This window comes from Solea solea, chromosome 2, assembly GCF_958295425.1.
Source record: "Solea solea chromosome 2, fSolSol10.1, whole genome shotgun sequence".
Lineage (NCBI taxonomy): Eukaryota > Metazoa > Chordata > Actinopteri > Pleuronectiformes > Soleidae > Solea > Solea solea.
In genome coordinates this window covers 3,211,306-3,229,609 of record NC_081135.1, presented here as the reverse complement: position 1 = coordinate 3,229,609, position 18,304 = coordinate 3,211,306, and the positions used below count along the sequence as shown (strand labels likewise).

General features: G+C 41.2%; 1 protein-coding gene across 2 annotated transcripts in view; it reads right to left on the bottom strand.

Annotated features, from left to right (window-relative positions):
• The window catches only part of LOC131445997 (aryl hydrocarbon receptor-like), a 57,613-nt gene extending 49,870 nt beyond the window's left edge, over window positions 1–7,743 (bottom strand). Inside the window, exon 1 of one of the 2 annotated variants that reach the window (XM_058616866.1) lies at window positions 7,302–7,743. In XM_058616866.1, the coding sequence (XP_058472849.1) occupies window positions 7,302–7,360 (59 nt within the window). In that variant the 5' untranslated portion in view covers window positions 7,361–7,743. The remainder of the gene's footprint in view (window positions 1–7,301) is intronic. The other variant, XM_058616855.1, reaches the window with a different exon arrangement.
• Window positions 7,744–18,304: the final 10,561 nt, after the last annotated feature.

The following is an 18,304-nucleotide window of genomic DNA, read 5'->3' as shown; positions in this document are numbered from 1 at the left end:
GTAAAGGGAGGAAGAGGCAGGATGTGGCGCTTGTAGTTTTGATAGCTTTTCCTGAATCGTGGGCAAAAACCATTTGAAATTCAAGCACGTTCAAGTATTTAAAGCACACTTAACAAAAAATATAAGATAAAATAAATAAAGTCTGATCGCTGAGGCGTTGGCAGCAGGTCTGTATCTGTATCTGTAAATGAACTCTGGTGACCACGGCTCAACCCAGCAGCTTCTCCGCTCTAACTCAAACCAGACTTTGACTTCACACAAGGGCTTTTCTTTCTTTTTTTCTCTCTCTCTCTCTCCAGAGAAGGTGAGAAAGTGTGGTGCACCTTGACCAAGATGAGACGAAGCTGCTCACTGGTCAGGTCGGTTTAAGGGTGTTTTTTTCCACTTTCCCACAGTCTGAGCGACACAGGAGGAAATGGGGACTTTTTTTCTTTTTTTTTAACTTGTCAGTCACTATCCTCACAAACTGGTGACTTCTCAAGTCAATCGAGTTCATCAGAAAGCTGATACAAGGAAGCAAGCCAGTATTTTATGGTGATTTTATCAGTGAGTCACACCGCTGAAACTGACAGATACGAGTCATCTTGATTTCTGCTTTTCTTGTTTTGGTCCTCCTCCTCCTCCTCCTCCTCCTCCTCCAGAATACACCCCATAACTAACATATAGTGCAGTTTTTCATTCAAACCAGCACCACTGTCACAGCAATGCTGGACCTAAAAATCCCCTATTTTCATTATATTTTACGTGTGTGACATGTTCTGATGGATTTTTGAGTCATCACTACTTTGTTTGAAAAGGACATAAATTCTGCTCGTCAACACTAACGCAGCGTTTTAGAGCCAAAAAAAAAGGAGGTTCAGAGAAAAACTAGACTTCACAATTTAACAGTGGGCTTTTCCACTTTTGTGTCTTAGTGGCTGAAAATTGAATCGCTTTCCTGTCCAAACAATAAAAAAAGAAGTCTATTTTTGATAGTTCCATCTAAATTAAAAAAATGTAAATCACCTTAATTAATATCTTTAACTTCTCCTTATGCTTTGTACAATTTAGGTTAAATTGAACGCTTGAATGCCATTAAAGCCTACTAGTACATTCAATGTTGTGAGTGTAACACACATGTTTGAGTTTATTAAGCAGTGACCATTAAACCGGATGGACTTGAAAACTTGCACTTTGATATTTCATCAAAAAATATTCAGCCCTACCTTCAACATGAGATCAAACTTAAAGTAGTAGTTTTTTGCCCGATGTGATGAAATTAGCGACAGGTGTCATATCGCATTCACAAAGATAAGAGACAGGTGTCAGGCACTTTACCTTTGACCACCACCACATTCTATATCTGTCCTACAGATGAGCATCTCTAGCAATAATTCTGATGGATTATTCAATGACTTTATTGGTCCAATATTCAGATATTCTAAACTCTAAACAGTGCATGAGAGTGAGTGAAAGTAAGGCAGGGTTCACAGTGTATTGAGCTTAGAGGTGCATTCAAGGAACCTGTAAAATAATCACACATGTAATAGCAGATAAACCACAAATGAAGTCGTTGGAGTAGAAAGAATCTTTCTTCACGCAGTCATTGACAAACATATTTTCAGTTCTGTGTTTTAACCAATCTAGTCCAAAATCCGCCTGCACAGCTAGCACCGCAGACAGAATCCAGTTTGCTTCTGTCGCTGCATTTGTTTGACTTCTCCGTCAAGGAAACGTCGAGCAGTGTGTCTGAAATGGATATGCAATGTACAGTAAATAGCTGAGGGCTTATTTGCCAATGTCAGCTTATGCCTTGAGAGTAAGAGAAGACTTCCTGTGCTAAATTTAGATGATTTAGAGGGAGGGAGAGAGAGAGAGAGAGAGATTCACCGGCCGGTCAGGAAGATTAATCCGTTGCACAGGTGAATTGTTCCAACACAAGAAGGGAAAATATCATGTCTCATGGGGGGAGGAAAAAGTCAACTTCTCCCCTTTAAATATTACCACCATTGCAGAAAACTAACATTAGTGTGTTCATTCCTTGGGGCAAAAGTCTTTAAAGGGGGGAAGCATGTGAATGCAACGCCTGAACTGTAACTGCAACATAAATGTGTAAAATACGGACACTTGCCCTGGCAAAGGCCTCCCCCCCCCCCTCCTTTAAATAAGACATCTGCTTCCAATAATACTCCAGAACACGACATATCTGAAATCGAGGAGCGATGACTATCGCCGCATTCCTGACGGCTCAACTCCCTGCAAGAACAATGAGTGGCCAGTGTTGTTGCTTCTCACTTTATCTACTAAATCTCTCCTGGAAGGGGCGTGCACATGCGAGCATGTGTATATGTGTGGGAGAGAGAGAGAGAGACAGAGAGAGAGTGAGAGTGAGTGTGTGGACTTGTGTTGGATTTGAAGAAACACTCCCCTGCGTTCACACAAAGGCACTTTGTCTTGGCCGGGGAAACAACACCTTGGCGGAACAAAAGAAACTAAATACGACTTTGGCATCTGCCCCCTGCTCTGAGTTACGATACAGGAAAAAAATACAAGCACCAACGGCAGCCGGCTCCGAAAGTCCATAACAAAGACAATGCGCTGCGTGTATAGAGGTGATCAAAAGCTTGCACACACATCAAATAAGCCCTTTAAAAACATGTCTTTATGGCGTTCATGTTTATATAAAGCACTTTATTAGTTTAAAGTACAGGGACGGGTTATTACCATTTAATACATAATATAGACGTGACAGTTTGGTTTATGCATCATCGTACGGGGGCTTTAGTTGCATTATAGAGAAAGTATAGAGCTGTACACGGTTTTCCTTTAATTACCTATTCTGTACGCCACAATATCAAATACCATCAAATGCTTTAGCGCATAGAAAAATGAACACATGCATGTGTGGGATTCATAAACAACAACAACACAATGCCATGTGGGAACCCGGCACAGCCCCCCGCGGCTACAGCGAACTACAGTGAGGTTGCTTCACAGCGCAGTTGCCGTGGCGACACCATCTGTTGTTCATACAGTCCACCTGAACCAGCTGAAAAACTTTGTACACGGTCGACGGCGGTGTCCCGTGTAGCCGGCCGTGACGATGTGAAACACTGCACACGACACGAGACTCAGGAGAGCATTTGTGTGATATTAGAATATTAGTATAAGAGTGTAAGGTACTGCATGATTATGGTACATGCAAAACACACACACTTGGGCTTCTGTAGAAACATGGTGGCATGAGATAACTGCACGCCGCAGTTTAGGTTGGTTTTCCACTACAAAATAGTACCTACTCAACGTGGGCGGAGTCATCACTGCACGAAACTTACACGCAACACACACACAAACGAGTGACTTGTAAAGCTGTTCATTGTTCAGTACTAAATAAGTGCTAAACGATCTAAATACACCAGACTCCTCTGTTAAATATTGAGATTTTAGACATTTCCCTGGTAATTGTTGGAGATTAAGCCACGTTTTCTTAGGATCGTTAAGTCTTTTTAACTGATCTACAGTTCGGCATTGTTCGGCTTGATTCCTGTGACGGCACTCTGACCAATCAGTGGCCGGCAGTCTGGCGGCGTCACGCGTAGTATCGCCTCAGCTCGCTTGGAACCTACTACTAAAAAAAAAGTACCAGGTATTTTGCGAGTGGAAACGCAAAATAACCGTGCCGAGGCGAGGCGTGGCGAGGCGAGGCGCGCTAGCGGAAACACGCCATAAGAACTCCCTTTCACACCAAGTACCACCTGAGAAGATATGCATCACCACCAACGTTAAAATACAGTGGTGTAAAACAGTGGGCAGATTTATTCTCAATAAAAATAATCTGCTCTCTCATCATCCTCCTCTTCCTCACACATACTTCACACACACTGGTATAGTGAGATTAGATTAGGACTGAGCGAGACCTAAGGTGACCTTGGACACGTGCCACAGTTTGAGAACCATGGCACTACTTTGGCACTGGATTGTGACAAGACACAAACGCTTACAAAATAAAACAATAAATCAAACCAACAACTGAACACAGTGATATGATATCACTGTGTTCCAGTGTCATTATATCCAGGAAGTGAAAGTTGGGTGGCGCCGCGGGGGCCTCGAGACGCAGCGGCGTGACTTCTGCTGGGCGTCACATCCAAAGCGACAGACAGACAGACAGACAGACAGAGAGACAGACAGAGCTCAGCCCAGTCTCTTTCATTAGCGCTGTCACACAGATATCATCTGGCACTTGAATGCATCTGCAGGCAAAAAAAAGGAAAACCACTGCACATAAACACCCGCACATGTGTCCGCGTGCCACAGTTCACTGCCAGAGCAGAGCAGAGCCCGACAGAGGACCATTGTCCACTCGACTGTTTCTCTTCATCGCATTGTTCTTGAACTTTGAGACACCTTTGATGTCCCACCATCAAAAAAAAGAGTATAAAAAAAAGAGAACAAAAATTCATCTTTTCAGTGACACACACAGTATGAAATCATCATCACCTCAGAGTGTACGACAGTATGATTTATGTGTTTATACTGCGTGTTTATGCGTTGCCAAATGTGAACAGAATATCCACACCAGGGCTGCGGCGATTAATCTGGGTTTTTAATCAATTACTAAACTAATTTGCAGCTATTATAAAAAAAGTGGTTTGATCAGCTGGACTGTTTCTGTAATAATTAAAACAAGCTCTCTGAGTGAATGTGACTATTTTATGGGTTTTTTTTGCTCCATGGAACAAAAAAATAAAACATTAAATCTTATTAAATTTGTTTTATGGCAAATGACTGATTATGAAAATAGTCATTAGTTGCAGCCCTACATTGTGTGAATCTGTGGTTATTAAAGTGCCAACATGTCCAAATGTGGACTGGGACTAATCCAGATCTGTTTCCCAGGATCAATATTGGCAGTTTAAGATCCTCCGAGAGTCGTAATTTAGCGTTCAAGTGGCATTTTCTCCGTTGACCACAGTGACGCCGAGGACTTTTATTGGAGTTTGTGTCGCACATATGTTCTGGTCATGTACTGCAGCCATCAGATCGACTTGTGCTTATTTATGAGCTGGAAAAAAAAAACACCACTTAGACTTGTCTTTCCTTCCTCGCAGACATGACCCAAGAAATTAAATGTTCTGGTTTCCAAGTGCAGTGTCAACAAAAAGGTAAAGTGCCTCGGGGACGGCTGCTGTAACACCGCCTCCAGTCCTGACTGTGAGTCTTTCACACACACACACACACACTCATACCACTAACACCCCCCCCCCCCCCCCCCCAACAGAAGAAGAGATAGAGAAAGCAATAGAAACTTCTAGTTTTCCTTAAAAAACCAAAGTGAGCGAACATGGCAGACTTACGTAACTGTTCGCGTGACACAGAACTATGTTAATTTGAGTCGAGGGAGGGAGGGAGAAAAACAACCCCCCGAAAACACACACACACACACACACAGAAGGAAAGACAGGAAAAAGTATGTTGTGGCAGTCAGAGGAGGAGGAGAAAAAAAACAGTGCGAGTCTCAGATTACGCCATCCTCCCTCCCTCCCTCGTGGAAACATTGCGTGAGAGCGCTCTTGCTCCGTGTCCTGATTATGATTAATGCAGGTAGTACCACACACACACACACACACTGCAACCACGGTTCTGGCAAAGGTTCTGCCATGGTTCCCTGCTTTAGCTTTGTGGTTCTGTGTGGAGCAGTTAACACACACACACACTGTCTGAGTTTGTTAAAAGTTTGAAATCACAAAGTGGTAAAGAAATCACAGTGAGTTGGAGGAGGAGGAGGAGGACGGTGTGGCTGCTCGGAGTTTTCACACTCAGGGATTACACTATTTCACCACGGCCTCTTTACAGCAAATGGAAATCCTTGTAGTAAACAATTTATGCTCGAGTTCTTTAAAAAAACAACCTCTAAAAAAGGTTCTCTACGGCTCCTCGGGGAGTCTAAGCGCTTTCCAAAAACCTAGCAACAAAGACACTAGGTAAATAAAAGGTTTTATTTAGTTTACTGCAGCAGAAGACGTACTGATGCAACTGAGAACATCTCCACTCCAGTCTAAAAGTGATGAAGATGATGAAGAAGGAACCGCGGTTGATGCCGTCTGCTGCGGATGATGCTTTTCGAGAAGGTTCCTCACAAAGAAACTAAAGTACAGTACGAAAAAAAACCAAAAAACTCTGTGAATTGTTATTCTTCACGGATGTGTCCAAGCTTAATGACAGAACATTTAGCATCATTGAAGATCTAAGAAGATCTAAGAAGATCTAAGAAGACCAAGCCAGCAGTGTCCTTTGCAATCGGCCTGAAAGTGTTCTCATAAAGGTCTAGTGTGTACGAAACGCAATATAATACTGATAATTACGCTTCAATTTGGGTGTAATCATCTTTAAAATTAGAAACGTTTACCGGCCAACTTTCTACTACTCATGTGCACATTTTTATGAAACCCATAAGCTATTATAGGTTCTCCGACATGTTCCAACATCCGATGTTTGGAAAGAGAGAAAGAAGGTGGTGTCAGCTGGGTGCAACCTGCATCCTCACCACTAGGTTTTCTCTATTACGAAGCACTGTGAGTGTTAGGAACCCCTTGACTGGTCAGTGCTGGTCAGATCTTCAAGAAGAACCACAAACTGTTTCCAATCAAACCAATTCATCCAAAAAAAAAGTCCATAAAAGAGTTCTCTGGCCCCGAAGGCCCTTCAGGGGACTGAGAAAGGAAACAAGATGCCATACACATGTTTACTTAAATCACAAGTAGAGCCATGAGGTGGTTCTGTGGTGATATTACAGATGTTCCCACCTAGGGAGCAGAGTCAAGATTCTTCACAGGAGAGCTTATTGAAAATAGTTTCTGGAGCATTCTGGAGAGCAAATCAGTGTGAGAAACCCAGCTGCCTCACATGGTATAATATAAAGATTTGAACAGAACTGAAGCCATTTATTGAAAAAACAAAAAACAACTTATAAAAAGCACAACTTATACACCTACTCACCCAGACTGTAATGCATAGTGACTGAGTGCAGTCTGGAGGTGTTTACACAGCTGTAACCACCTTAAAAACTAAACCTCTCTTGCATGTTTCAACCGTATGAATAAAAACAGCACGTTAGAATGAAGAAATGATGAATGAAAGAATGAAAGGTGGCTGTTAATTATTACCAAAATATAAATTTATAATATCCCATAATACCATAATAATAATAATACTGTCAGGGGAGTACAATGGAGTCATTGTAAGCCTCAGTCACAATGAGAGCACATAGGTGTGTTTGTTTTATGAACTCTGAAGGAAAATGTGTCAGTGTGTGAACTTACATTTTCTGCACCGGCTTCTTCCGTTTCTTCACAGCGTAAAGCGTCGTGCTCGGCAGCATGGTGAACTCTGCGTACACACTGGATTATTCCCGGCTTGGTTGCTCACAATAACAAGTCCAAGTCCAGCAGCGTCCGGAAGACTCAAATCCCTAGTGTTGTATGAGGAGAACACAGAGCAGGGGAAACGTAGACTCAAAGCCCTCTTCTTTCCCCCCCGCCCCCCGCCTCAGCCTCGCTGTCTGCGCCCGACGTAGAAGACCACTTTTGTTTTCTTACGCTTACGTTAAAAAGCGCGCGTCACATGTTCACAAAGTCACGGAACTTTGTCGTACGCGTACGTCCGTAAACGTCGCCATTCGTTACCGTTAAAACGGAGGTGGAAAAGTCGCTGTGTGCGAGTCGTCTGCCTGCCGTCACCTCCGTAGTGATCTGACAGAATTGCTGCTCCCGTCTCAGTTTGGCATCGCGTGCACTCGCACGCGCACGTGGTGCGTACTCGTGTGTGATTGTGTGTGTGTCACTGTAAGTACAAATATTTAAGGTCGTCCACTGTGCTCGCACTCTCAGGCCGACGCGAATGAGTGGGAAACGGCAACACAGCAAGGAAGACCTTAAGAGCACTGTTTTTAACATATCCTGTAAATATTATCATATATTTATTATACGGAAGAGGATTAGGGCCACATGTAAAAAAAATAACAATATAATATTTAAGAAAGAAAACAAACTAACAACATTTATGTCATTTATCTCAGAATTCAGACTTTTATCTCAGAATGCAGACTCTTCTCAGGAATTCTGACCTTTTTTTTCTCAGAATTCTGCCTTTTTTTCTCAGGAATTGTGACTTTAATCTCAGAATTCTGACTTTTTTTCAGGAATTCAAATAAAATAGATGGATAGATAGATAGATAGATAGATAGATGGAGGTGTGTCTGGATCACCGCCGCCAACCACAATCTCACCATTTCTTCACTGGCCGAGTGTTTCAGCAACATTGTCTGCAGCTAATCCAATAATCACAGGAGCCAAAGGAACATTATTTAAACAGCTTTACCTGCTCCGTCTCCTCTGCCTTTTTTGCAGCATGTCGTGGCCCCACACAGGGCCTCGTGTCATTCATTTGCGCTGTCAGTTTTTCAATGGAACGACGTTATCGGGGAGGGGGGGGCCCTTCCCTGCCTTTATACTTTATCAGGCTTATTTTAGAAAGGGCTGTCCAACACACAGCTTGTGAAACTTCAGCGCTGTTTATGTAGCTCTGAAATAGCTGGTGGTCGAGCCAACATGTGGGGTCACGCTGCTAGTTTGTCTTATTTTTGCTTGTCATGGTGAAAAAGGGGGAAATGATTCGACTGCCCCTGCTTCACCCGCTGCATCCACAGGTGAAGGTTCAGTTTCTTTCCCCTGTTGCTCAACTCCTGCTTGTACTGGCACATGTTTGTAGTTACAACATGGATTGGCCAAGGTGCATGAACATATTTATTAAATGTTTCGGCCTCTTAGTGGTGAGTCAACGTGTCCTCCCACGCTCTGTCACACTGAGGTAAACAGGGTTGTATCAAAGTCATGAAAATGAAGGATTCTTGTATTGTTCATTGTGCTCCGCGCAGGGGGGGGGGGGGGGGGGGGGGAGACGGTATAACATAGGGTGAGGGACTTGCTGCAGCACGCCATGGACCAAAGTTTCCTCTTCTTTTTCTTTTTTAAAAAAAGTGAGGGCTTCATTGATTTCATCATACTCTGTTTGTTATTCAACATCTGTCATCGGACATAAAATAATCTGGAATTTATTGGCTGTGACTCTCGATGTCATCCAGCTCCAGATTGTGTAATGTGCTACTGACGTCCAAGATCGCAGTTTTGAATACAAACTGTCATGCATCGGGAACCTTGTGGAGGGGGAAACAAAAACAGAACAAAGACGGTGACATGAAACTCGAGCCAGTCGTTGTTTTGTTGTCTTATGATTTGAAAAATCTATTTCAGGCTTCTGCTTTTTTTATTTTTTTTTGCCCATGAAAGTAAAAACCTTGTTTTCCACATTAAGGTTGATCCGTGCAGGTGAGGCTCCGCAAAATCACATTCTTGTTTCATCATGAGACAAGAGGACAATGACACACAAGAGCAAGTTCTTTTTGCAGGTCAAGAGAAATCCAAGAGGACGCACATCTCTGACAGAACCACACTCTGTGTTTGAACATCTGCCTTGACCTGTTGGGGTAGGAGGGAGGAGATAAAGGAGGGGAAAGGGAAGGGGGTTAGTGAAGGAGAGGTGGGTGACACAGAAGAATGGAAAGTGCAGAAGAAGATAGAGGAGGGATAGAGAGCAGGAGCTTGTCCAGCATCAATTATCTTCATCATCTCATCCAGGGTGTGTGACATCATGCCACTTGGTTCCCTCTCCTCATGTGACCCTCAGTAAAGGACAAACCGTAAACCATTCAAAGCTGCTTGTTTCTTTTAAAAAGAGGGGGAACAAGCTCTTTTAGGTCCTGCAACATTTCTGTTGGGTGGGTGGTGCAACAGGACACAACACAACATGCAAACATAAAGCTGTCAATCTAAATTAGTGAACATACTGGTTGTACCATTGTTATCACTGAAGCTATTTCAAAATGTTCTGAGGACACGTCATCGCCTAACACAAATGTTACTTTAAATATGTTGTATACTGTTCAAATTTCTAATTTAACACACACAATCTGGTGTTCATGTACAACTACAGTGATCTTTTTAACTAAAACCGTGTTTTTCTTCATTTTAAATTGTTAATACACTATTTTAACATGCATTAAAATTGTAAATTACTGCCAGATATTGAAGGTTATTCTGGAAAAAAATGGGCCATAGCACATTTTCTGGCCCTTTTATGGGTAAAATGAGCAAAAACAAAAAGTCCAGACACACATTTTGTGGCTTAGGTGTTACATACACTGGACCTTTAACATCTGGTCCCTACAAAGCAAATGAAATCATGATAATATATGAAATAAAGTTAAAAAATGTTCCTCAAGGTGTCACAAAAATTAGGAAACAAACCACTGAAGAACTTTATTCACATAGATTTGTGCTTCTCATTTGCTCGATTGCTTTGTGTAACACTTCCAGGTTGGCTGCGATGGAAGCGCTGATGGGGAGGGGGGGGGGGGACTCTTGGCATCCATGTAACCATGGCAGAACGTTGTGTTTCCCCACTAAACACGGCAGTTAAAATTCAACAGCTATCTGCAATATGCCACCCTCTGGCCCTATTAAAATGCAACCGTTGTTGAAAATACACCCTATTTTAATACAGCTTGGCTCGGCCGCTCGCTCATTCTTCTTTATGAGACAAGCTTTTTTAAAGGTTTTTCTTCTTCTTTCTTTTCCCTCAAATCTGCCTTGTTTTTCCTGTCTTCACATGACGAGAAGGACGACGCGCTATAATGACTTTGTTATCTCAAGATAGGAAATGGACCAGAGGTGTTGTTGTTTTAAGTGAAACATCCACAAAAAGGGTGCAGGGCACAGAGAGCAGATGGTATAATAAAGCCAGAGGCTGTTGTTCCTCGTCATTAGCATGATCTATGAATAAACTTTGCCACTTTATTTGGCAGCACCGAGACGACCTGAAGGGCTGCAGAAACTTTCCACCGTGTCACCGCAGTCTGCTGCTGCTGCTGCTGCTGCTGCTGCTGCTGCTGCTGCTGCTGCTGCTTCATGGTGCAGAGGTGACATTTACACAGTGGTAAACAAAAATTTAAAGCATCACACACACAAATAATCATATTTCTGTCCATTTTAAGACCGGCATTGACGGCCTACCTAACTTTAACCTCACCACAGTGTCAATGTGAGCCCTAAACTCGACCAGTGCCTCACAAATGCTTCATAAGGACGTAACAAATCCAAGCAAACACACACACACACACACACACACATACGTTGAGCCCCTCAGGTCCAGGACAAGAATGAAGCGGTTGTGCCTTGCTCAACAGCATAGCACAGCATCTGACTCACTTTGCTGAGTCACCAGGATGAAGTTTAAACACTGAAATCAGGGAACTTATTTCACATTAAAAAAAGAATGAAATGGTTTAATTTCTGCATTAAAATAATCTTGTGTTATATGCTTTGTTCAATTGTGTATAAAATATATGAGAAAACACCCTTTTAAATTTAATTTTGGTCACCTTTTATTTCATTTCATGTTATTCTTTTTATTTAACTGCACGGCAATTATCCAATGTAACGTATGACGTAGGTATATTAGGTTTATTTGATTTCTAAGTTGTGTTTTTAGTGCACTATTAAGTGTCGTTTCAGAAAAGTTTTATCACATTTTCTTGTGCCGATTATGTTTTTATATTTATGATTTGACAATTGTTAATGTTTGTGATGTAATTGTAGCATGTGGTTCTGTGTTTTAGTGTCGTTTTAACGTGTTTGATCATGTGTGTGTTATTATACTGTTCATGTAAAAGAGTTGCAGCAGTAGAATTTACATTCTGTGCATTTGACCGTATAATAGGAGTAAACATAGAAGAAATACAAATCACTTCTTTATATTATATTGTTTAGACGTGGGTGCTGTTGCTTCCCTTCTCTGGAGATAAAAATGGGGAATTTTCAGTTCCTCAGCCACATAAAAATAACCAGGAAAGCACCCGTCTGTCTCAATCACCCTCGCTCCACTTCAGTATGACAGTGTGCTTCTATAGTCACATGTATCTTGGGCAATAACTTTGTTATTCTTGATATTTGTCTTTTAATAGATGCATTCTGTTCTTTCTTGGCCAGAAGAAGAATTCACAACCTCCAGTTTATGCATATTGGATTCGAGAGGTTTCTGTATGTGTCATATTTATTAAAGAAAAACACAATTTCTGAGGATCTGTTCCGGGATTTTTATTCTACCTGGCAACCATTTGTATGTCCTTTGTTGTTCTTTTATGGTCTGGTATTTTGGGGGATGGTGTGTACAGGTTTAACAGAGGTGGCAGAAATGCATCCAAGGTTTTAAATCTAAAACAACGCTAATAAAAACTTGAATGGTGTAGTATCCTCAAAGCAAACCTTACATGTAAAGTGAAAATGTAAATCAAAGCATGGACTTTCTTTATTTCTCACATTAATTAAGTTTTTGCAAAAAACACATTTACATGAGACTTAGTTGCTTTTTCTTTTCTCTCAAGGCTAAGATGGTCCAAAAGACTGAATATTAACTAAATAAACTAAATCTGTGGACAGATTTCTACACATTAGTTTGGTCCACCGGTGACTTGTAAGGCTGTTTTTCCATCTTTCACAGACATCTTCTCACATCTGCTCGTTCTTGCAGCCTCTGACAATCACGTCATCTCCAACATGGCACCAAACAAGGGACAAAGATCAGGGTGAAAACTTTTTTCTGACATCTCAAATTAGCAGCGGGCCACCGACAGACGCAGGGGCGTAAAAGGATGTAGATCAAGATTATGATTAAAGGTCACGCCAGCTGCTTGAAATTACAAGCCAGCGCAGTCGTGTTTGGAACATGTCAGGCCAGTCTGGAGGAGCTCGGACCTGCGGCTCATCCTCCATCTTTGGTTAGTGGTGAGAGCCACGAACTCAGAGGAGACGCAGCCGGCTGCAGCTATGGTTAATAGTCGTATCCGGGACTGGTTTGTTCTGGTGAATTGGTGTCAGATGTTGGCAAATTTGCAAACAAGCAGAGACTTTCAAAGACGGAGCGGTCGGTTTCCATCAATCTGTGGAAGTGAGGAACAAAAAACAGCTTCTTCTTTTTTTATTTCGGGAGTTTGTGCTTCTGCCTAATTGAGTTCTTTTTGGGGCCTCACATTGTGACTGTTTTTTGTTTGTGAAGCTGCTTGTGGATCTGCCAATCCACTGTTTCATGATTCACTTAAAGTGTGTAACGTCTGTCGCCAAAGCGCTGTTAGCGCTGCTATGAGAGGCACACTGAAACTGAGCAGAGCAGGAAATCAGAGACAGTAGAGGTATTTGTCCTGATAGTTTCTCAGCATCTACAATTGAAATAAAAAACAGACATGAAGTGAGCTTCTGCAGTGAGTGACAGAGATGCCTTCTTTCCTGCTGTGGTTTAAGCCCCTTATCACGGCACGGCCTGGCACTACGCACTCTACGTCCAATTTCCCTGGTATATACAGTAGAACAGTGTTTCTCATTTTCCTCCAAGAGGAAGCTCGCGTACCACTGGTGGTCCATGCACCACAGCTTGAGCACCATGGGTGTAGTACATCTTTTTTCTGTGTACTTTCTGTCCTTGTTGAGTTTACACCGTTCTGTACTGATACAGCGCAGAGTATGTTATATACTGTAAGTACATACTTCTTGTATATTTGTAGTATAATAGTTGAGTAGTACCAATTTCCTATCAAGTAAGATGTGAAAAAACAACAATACTTTTCTTTAATGAAGACAGAAAACAGATTTGGTTCAGGCTCTGGGGATATTTTGGATTTTTATACGCTGTTTCTACTGATGTAGCCTCTGAAAATGATCTCTCCAGACACAATACCACTTTGGATAATCACAGACTTCACTCTGGGTCATTTCCAAAGGGAACTATTTCTTTTTTTCTTCAGTAGAAAGTAATTACAATTGAAACAGTTGAGTGCGACGTCTGTGGATTATCTATTTACAGTTACAACGACGTTGCATCTGTAAACACATTGTGTTGGAGAGATAACACTGTTATTTAAGTTTGTTTGTTTGTTTTTAATTTGAATAAGGATATTTCTTAATCTGATGCTTGGAGAACAAATTCTTCCATACACAGTACATTAACTATTATTTTCATAATTATTATTTAATATAACAAGTGACACTTGTTTCATTTTTCAGTGTTTTCTTTTCATTCATCATGAAATTATCCTTTATGATATGCAATTTGTTTTGCAGGATTTAAACTCTGTAATTAAAGACAGCGTCTCTCACTTACTGCAATAAAGCAGATTGATTTGTGCATAAAGTAAAGCAACGTTTAACCTTTGCTTCTAAAAGAGACAGAAAACAGATTTGATATAAAACCCCGTGTCTGTTACCGTCTACGTTCGCAAGGTCAAACAAATCTAACCATATTCAGTCCAGTCATTCCAGAAAAAATCCCTGAAAAACAACATTTCTGTGTGCCGCTGGTGTCTGATTTGTTTTTTGCAGCCGGGTGTCAGATATCTGTGTGCATGAGATGAGTCACTGTAAGCTGTTAGGGATTTTGTTTTCATGACCTTCAGATTAGTCATTGTTTACAGGATGAGGCTGCAGAAGTCGACAGCTATGGGAGAAAGGTTCCATTATCCCCAGAGAAAATACCAGTGGTATTTGATGACAAGGTGTGTTGATAATGTAAAACAAATCTAAAATAGACATGATCTTTTGTATTACAGTATATCCTGACACCGTTGAAAAGAAAAAGCCCAGACTTATTCCCTGTGAGTTCTCTGGAAGGCGAGTGTTTCCACAGAAACGCCCTCTGGCAGCAGACTTTATGGTTTTAAACTCGTGGTTACGATGTAAGCAAATCAGGATAGGCTGTGTCTTCATAATATATAATATAATATTTAAAGTATTTATTACTGTTATTAATTATTTATAACACTTGTTTTTTCTTATTTGGGATTATTGTATTTGTTTATTAATTTAATATTAATTTATTCTACCATTGAAAATGCTCAATTTAGCTCATCTCTGTCTCGGTTACCGGTCTTAAACTTAACTTAACTTAATTTAACTTAACTTAGCTTAGCTTACCTTATCTGTTTTGACCTTACTTTGGCTTAGGTTAACTTGGTTTAGCTTAATACCTTAACTTAACTTAGCTTAGTTTAGCTTTCCTACTTTTACCTTACATTGGCTTAGCTTATAGCTTAGTTTAGCCTCCATTAGCTGATTTTTTTTCTACCTTACATTGGCTTAGCTTTTCTTTTTAGCTTACCTTAGCTGTTTTTTACCTTACCTTGACTTAGTTTTCCTTTTTTTTATTTTACCATGGCTTAGCATAGTTTACCTGTTTTTACCTTAGCATAGCATACCTTCACTGTTTTTACCTTACTTTGGCTTAGCTTATAGCTTAGTTTAGCATCCATTAGCTGATTTTTTTTCTACCTTACATTGGCTTAGCTTAGCCTTTTTTCTTTTTAGCTTACCTTAGCTGTTTTTTACCTTACCTTGACTTAGTTTTTTTTATTTTACCATGGTTTAGCATAGTTTACCTGTTTTTACCTTAGCATAGCATACCTTCACTGTTTTTACCTTACTTTGGCTTAGCATAGTTTACCAGTTTACCTTACCCAAGCACACATTGCCTGAGTTTAGCTTAGCTTAAATGCATTTATCTTAGCTTAAAGCTTGGCTCCACTTACCTTTCATGTCAACATGCCCACCTCAGTAGACTCTCACCATTTTGTCTGGTCGTCATTGATAGTTTTCCACGCATTGCATTTCCTAGTTTCTCTTTGACCTTTTGCCCGTTGTTGCGTGATCTGGACTGGTCATCTGTTCACTGACCAGGAGAATATCGAACCCTTATCTGTGCCTTTAGTCCTGCATTTGGGTCCAAACTGCTGTGAAACACACAGGATAAAAAACATTTAATACAGTAGAAAAATGCTAAATGTAAATGTAAAAAGTGGCAAAAAGAGAGGCTCGGATAAATAGTGCTTTATCTCAGATTTATTTTAATGTTTCACAGTGATTTCAGGTTTTACTTTGACCCTAGTTTGATCTCATACATTGTGTTTGCGTTGCCTCAGTCTCAGATAGGACTCTGTTGGTCAAAGTACATACGAAACCCAGTGATTTTGCTTTCGTACGAACGCTGAAAACACTTTACTACAAACGTTACTTATTACTATTATTATATTATAACAAACTCAAACTGTGTCTTATTTTTCTATATTTAAGATTAATGTTTTTTATATTGTATTGTCTCTTTTTGGTCCCATTCGTATTTCTTAACTTAATTTACTTTCATGTTTATTGTTTGTGAGCGGCTTGTGACATCGTTTGTTTGTTCTGCACCGAAACATCAAAGCAGATTCTTTATGTGTTTAAAACAACCTCTGATTCTGGTTAAAAGTTTCTAACGAAAATCGGCCTTAGAACATTTGTCTTTTCTTTAACTTTGGCCATGTTGCAACAGGCATCGCTCACTCACTTCTCCTGTGTACTCTTAAGAGCTAATTCTATGTTTGTAATCTGTAATCTTAGTTATATTGGTGGCTATTTTCACTTCTCTTCTTATTAATCTACACTAGTAACCCATAAATACAAAGTGAAAATGGCATTTTCAGGTCTCTCTCACCACTACGCTTCACTGTTTGGATGGTATTGGGCAGGTGATGAGCTCAGCCCGGGTTCCTCTAGACACAACATTTAGTCCTTTTGGAACTTTGTCACATCTGATCATACAGGTTCTTGGTCACCTCTTTCACTGAGGCCCTTCTCCCTCAGTTTGGCTGGGCGCCCAGCTCTTGGAGGGGTCCCGGTTGTGCCAGTGCTTCTTCCATTGTAGAATGATGGAGGCCACTGTGCTCTTGGGAACCATCACAATCATCACAGCAATGGTCAGAAGGGAAACCATGACGATGTGCATGGAAACAAGTGAAGTTTCATCACCACAGCGGTAGGATTGCTTGTTTCAGACGGATTAAATCAAGATAAAGACAGGTTTTTGTGCTTTTCCCCTCCCATGAAGAAGAAGACGGATTGACTGCAGTAATGTGGCTGCCGCTCGCAGTCGCTTCCCTCTCATGAGATCGTCTGGACCTCTGACCTCACAGCCTTCCCTCTCTCACACCCTGTACTTTAACGCAGCAGCAGCAGCAGTGTCTGAAAACCTCTGTTCCTATTTTGAACATTGGGTCTCGTTAAAGCAGCTCTTGTGGCGCGAGGCGGCGAGCCTTGGATGCAGGGAACCGTGCGGCGTGTACGGTGTGAATAGACCGCGCTCCCTTTGATCACTGTTGCATGCAAATCATGTTCATGAGATATTCAAATGACTCGTGTGTTGATCAGGTATCAGTGTTTCTTTGTGTGGCAGTTTGGCTAACGGCTAAACATGTGGGCTGATTTTCAAAGGACGAATGCAAATGAATGAAATTTCGTATTGATATCCCCACGATTCAGTTTCTGCAAACACGTAAAAGAACAAACAGTCTTTGTGCTCTCGACAACAGAATGTGACGCTGAGGGACAGCACAAGTCTCATAAACCAGATTATTTGGGGGTCTACGGGCTAATTGTCCACAGACGCCACGACCAATAACGAGGAAATTGACAACAGGGAGGAGGTTCGGATGAAATTTGACATCAAAAATTGAGGTGGGAAAAAAAGAAGAAGACGACGTTCCATAAACTGCAATTACGATAAAGACTCAATTTATCTCTGTGCGTTCCAACTCTGTAAGTGAGATAATGTGGGGAAAATGGAGCAATCAGCGTCATTGTTATTTTTTGGGATTGTCAGATGAAAAGTTTTCGTAAACTCTGACGTGCTCAGGCACTCTGGTTAAAAAGCTTTATCCACTGTTTGAATGAGAACAAGACATTACCAAAGATGTTATTGTATAAAACTTGTTTTCATGTGCAGCGAATTGAACCCAGGTCAGCGAAATTGAAGGCACATGTGCGCGAGCAAACAACCCACCACTGGAGTTGTATTAGAGACGCTTTGATGCTTCTAATATTTGAGTTAAGTGTCCAGCGGAACAATGTCAGAAGCAGGGAAAACAAAGACAGGTCGATGTTTCAGGTCGGATGTAAAAACCTCATTTGTTCTGCAGTCGGCTTGGTTTTGCACGCGGAGGTCGAGGCGCTTCAGGGGAGAAATGATTTGTGCTCACAGCCGTTCACTCTGTGGCCTCCGGCTTGTTTGAAGTGGGAGAATTTTCTTCTGCCGTCCTGTCAGCGGCAACGTGCAGAGAGATCCAAAAAACGGGTGACAGAATAAATAAAGCTCCCTCCTCTTACATTCGCCAGCTGCTGCAGAGATTATAGAG